Genomic DNA, 4,498 nt, shown 5'->3' with positions numbered 1-4,498 from the left:
GTGTATGAAACAAATTTTCGACGGTCGCGAAAAAAAACGGTTGTGATGTGACGCGGTAAATATGTGGCGCGGAAAGAAAAACTCGCGAGAATCGGCAGAATTACAATAACCAAGTTCGTCGGATCCTGGTCACGGCACCATGAACGAATTTGCGGATTTCGGATTTATTTTGCTGGCTGTAATATTTACCGGAGTCGAGGCGTTGAGTAGAAAAAAGAGGTCGATTTATATTTTTGCACCAGTATTTATAACCTCCATTGAGTGCCCCTGGCACTCACATTCCGACAGTTGACGAAACTTGACGAAACCGATCGTCAACTGTCAATTCGTCCTGGTGTGTTGTTGTTGTGCGTGAACATCCTCCCCCCCATGACAGAATGTCATAATAAAAAGAAAAACAACTAAAGTTGTTAGCACGTGGTGTTCGGGTCAGCGGAGAGTGGTAAAATGCAAATCTTTGTGATCGGACGTGTGAGGATCCCCTTGGCGGTTTTTAGTTTAACCACTCGTGTGAGTTGGTCCTGGCCCGGATGAACGTCGATGATGCGTGCGAGGGGCCATCGGGTTGTTGGTAGGGATTCATCCATCAGGATGACTAATCGTCCAGGTAGTATATCATTGGTTCGGTGATGCCTCATGTTGTCCTTTTGCAATTCTTGTAGATACTCCGATGTCCAATGTTTCCAGAAACGTTGGAACATCAGTTGCCACTTTTGGAGTTCATCAAGTGTACACATCTTCAATCCAGTGTAATCTGGAGTAGGAACCGAATGCATGGATGTGCCGATGAGGAAATGCGCTGGGGTAAGTGCTGCCAAATCGTTCGGGTCGTCTGAGGTGGGCAATAAAGGTCGTGAATTCATTGCGGCCTCTATCTGCTGAAGGATGGTGCTGTATCCCTCGTAGGACAGCCTAGTGCTGCCTAGATGTCGGTAAAGATGTCGCTTGGCCGTTTTTACCGCTGCTTCCCACAATCCGCCGAAGTGGGGAGCCTTGGGAGGGGTAAAATGCCAAGTGATTCCCTTGTTGGCACATTCATTAGCGATAATGTGTTGCTGCTGTTCATCGCGGAACATGCGGAAAAGTTCACGGAGCTCGTGCGCGGCTCCTTCAAAGTTTTTTCCGTTGTCCGAGTGTATGTGTGCAGGTAATCCGCGCCTGGATGTGAAACGACGTAAGGCCGCTAAGAATCCCGCGGTAGTGAGGTCCCCAACCAGTTCTAAGTGGACTGCCTTCGTTGCGAAGCACACGAAGACGCACAAGTAGCTCTTCGCCGCCGCTGCACGCCGGTGCGCAGGCTTCAAGTAGAAAGGGCCAGCGTAATCTACTCCGGTAACAGAAAAAGGCCGGCTGGGAGTGACGCGCGGTGGTGGGAGTTGGCCGACTTGTTGTTCCTCCAGGCGGGGTTCTTGGCGTATGCAACGGAAGCAGTTCCTTACGATTCTCTTCACTAGGTGTCTTCCATCTAGTGGCCAATACGTTTCACGTATTTGGGAAAGTAGTAGTCGTCCGCCGCCATGCATGAGCTTCTCATGATGGTAAGCCGCGATGAGCTCGCCAAATTTGTGATTCTTGGGAAGCACAATGGGGTGTTGCGATTGGTATGGAAGTTGCGATAGCTTCAATCGTCCTCCCACACGCAATATTCCTTGTTCATCGAGGAATGGGTTTAGTCTTCGTAACGGTGATTGCTTTGCGATTGCTTCACCCTTAGTCAATTGCTTTAGCTCGGTTGTAAATTCGTCTTGCTGTGCTAAGCGACATAGCACAGTTTTAGCAGCTTCGGTATTCTCGGGAGTGATGCTCAATTGTGTAGTGATGCGTAGCGATGTTTGCTGAGTTCGTGCTTTCTCCTTGACGTTACGTGTGAAGCAAATGCAGAGTGCAATAATACGCAACAATCGCGTGTAGCTGGAACACATCGTAAACCAAGGATGATTAGTGACATAGTTAGTAAAGGCAGCGCTCACCTTACGAATCTCGAGATTTGCGTTCTCGTCCGGTTCAGGGCAGAAGTCGGGCCATTGAGATGAAGATAACGCCAACCATTCAGGGCCGGAACTCCATAGCTTGCTCTTCAGGAAATCCACCGCTGCCATGCCGCGTGATACCAGATCTGCAGGATTTGTTGAACCGGGAACATGCCTCCACTGTCGTGGATGTGTGTAGTGTTGCACCTCGGCCACTCGATTAGCTACAAACGTCGCCCAAGTGTTAGGTGAGCCACCGATCCACTTAAGGGTGACAGTCGAATCGGACCAAAAGTATGATTCTGCTGCAGTTAGTCCCATCGCCTTCTTGACTCGATCGTAAAGATGAGCGCCTAATACCGCAGCGCACAGTTCAAGCCGTGGAAGCGTGACACGCTTAAGCGGTGCCACTCGTGACTTGGATGCAAGTAGAGTGATGCGAACCCGTCCTTGCGCACCTTCGCAACGAACATAGATGCAGGCTCCGTAGGCTGCTTCAGATGCATCACAAAAGGTATGTAGCTGTAATCGACTACCAGGTAATAGAGCATAACGATCTATTTTGAAACTGGATAAAAGTGGCCAATCATGTTGAATATCTTTCCATTTCTTGCAGATAGAATCAGGAACGGGATCGTCCCAGCCAGCTTTCTGTAACCATAGCTCCTGCATCATTATTTTTGAGCGAACAACTATTGGAGCCACTAGACCAAGGGGATCGAACATGCGGGCTATGCTAGAAAGAATCGTTCTTTTAGTAGTACATGTTGTGTCGGTGTAAATCGCGGACGGAAATGATAGTACGTCGTGTTCAGGCTCCCACGAAATGCCGAGAGCTTTAATCGTTTCGTCGGGCATGAATTGTAAAGCTGACTGTGTTCCGATCTGATCCGATTCTAGACCGGTAAGTACTTCTAACCGGTTGGAAGTCCACTTTCTTAATTCGAATCCACCTTTCGACAATAATTCACTTAGTTCTAACCGTAGATGACGAGCACTTTCAATGGAATCTGCACCCCCGATGAAATCGTCAACGTAAAAGTTGTTCTTCAGAGCGTCTGCGGCAACCGGATGCGCGGTACCCTCATCGTCGGCAAGCTGTTGCAATGTTCGAGTTGCCAAGAAGGATGAAGGGGATAAACCATACGTTACGGTGTTCAGCTCGTAATACTGGATCGGTGAATGGGGAGTAAATCGGAAGCAAATGCGGACGTAGTTTCTGTCATCGGGATGAAGCAGAATTTGGCGATACATTTTAGCGATATCGCCAACAACAGCCACTTTGTATGTGCGAAATCGAAGGATGATGTCTAGTAATTCATCCTGAACTGCTGGACCCACACATAACATATCGTTCAGGGAGTATCCTGAAGAGGTTTTTGCAGAGCCATCAAATACCACTCTTGTTTTTGTTGTAGAACTCGACGCCTTAAAAACGGGATGGTGCGGCAGATAGTATGCTGATTCATCGTCATCTGGAGCTCGCAGTAGTGACATATGTCCTAGCTCCAAATACTCTCGCATGAATTCGTGGTATGCTGCCTTAATACGAGGATCGCGTTCTAATCGTCTTTCGAGCATAGTGAAGCGTCGTAGGGCCGATGATTTCGATAATCCGAGCTTTTCTTTAAAGTCTGACTTCTTTGGTAAGCGAACAATATAACGACCTGTATCGTCTCGTTGTGTCGTATCTAGGTATAAATTTTCGCAATACCGTTCTTCAGGTGAAAGGCCATCTCTAACGTGTAGCTCTTCCATTTTCCAGAATCGCTCGAGGGTTTCATCGAGCGTGCTCATGCAAACAACGGAAGAGGCGTAGGATGTATCATTATTAATATTCGGGATAGATGCTGAACCGCTCACGATCCACCCGAACATACTCTCCATAAGGACCGGAAGATGGATAGCAATTCGATATTGAGCCCCGCTTTGGAAGAATTCATGATAATGCCGGGCACCGAGGATGAGATCGAGCGGTGCCGACTTATTGAACTGGGGGTCGGCAAGAATGAAATTCGGCGGTATTTGCCATTCATCGGTGCGCACATCATGCGCTGGCAAATCCCCGATCAAATTGTCAACTATCAAAAAATCAGCATTCAGCTCATACGGGCTCGTTCGGGAAGATATCTTCGCACGCACCGATTTTCGCACAGGGGTGGAAGAATGACCCGCACCGATAAGAGTGATGCTGATAGGATCGTGCTTCAAAGCTAACCTATTAGCAAGCTTGGTGCTCATTAGGTCAGGCTGAGAGGCACTGTCCAATAATGCTCGAGCTGGGTGCACAATACCATGTGCATCAACAATGTGCACTATGGCTGTTTGCAGAAAGACATGATCATATGTCTGCTGGCCTGCGTGTGCAGCCACATAGTGTCTCTGGGTGTTTGTGCTGTGATCGTCTGTGTTGTGTGGTTGGTTCGCCGGAACAGTTCGCGCAGCTGTCATAGTGGTTGCAGTGGGAAGTGCTCCGTGAGCATTGTGTTGTGAGTGTAATAGTGTGTGGTGCGCTGAGTGGCAGTTTC

At 48.4% G+C, this 4,498-nt stretch overlaps 1 protein-coding gene across 1 annotated transcript; it reads right to left on the bottom strand.

Moving 5' to 3' along the window:
• Positions 1–410: 410 nt before the first annotated feature.
• On the bottom strand, positions 411–4,211 carry LOC128309259 (uncharacterized). The gene has a single exon (XM_053045628.1). The coding sequence runs from the start codon at positions 4,209–4,211 to the stop codon at positions 411–413; it is 3,801 nt and encodes a 1,266-aa protein (XP_052901588.1).
• Positions 4,212–4,498: the final 287 nt, after the last annotated feature.

This window comes from Anopheles moucheti, unplaced genomic scaffold (assembly GCF_943734755.1).
Source record: "Anopheles moucheti unplaced genomic scaffold, idAnoMoucSN_F20_07 scaffold_16_ctg1, whole genome shotgun sequence".
Taxonomy (NCBI): Eukaryota; Metazoa; Arthropoda; class Insecta; order Diptera; family Culicidae; genus Anopheles; species Anopheles moucheti.
Note: the sequence above shows the minus strand (reverse complement) of the source record. Positions and strands in the feature narration are given on the sequence as shown.

Coding starts and splice junctions, on each gene's coding strand:
- LOC128309259 (XM_053045628.1), bottom strand. CDS start 4,211: ATGAGCACCAAGCTTGCTAATAGGTTAGCTTTGAAGCACGATCCTATC.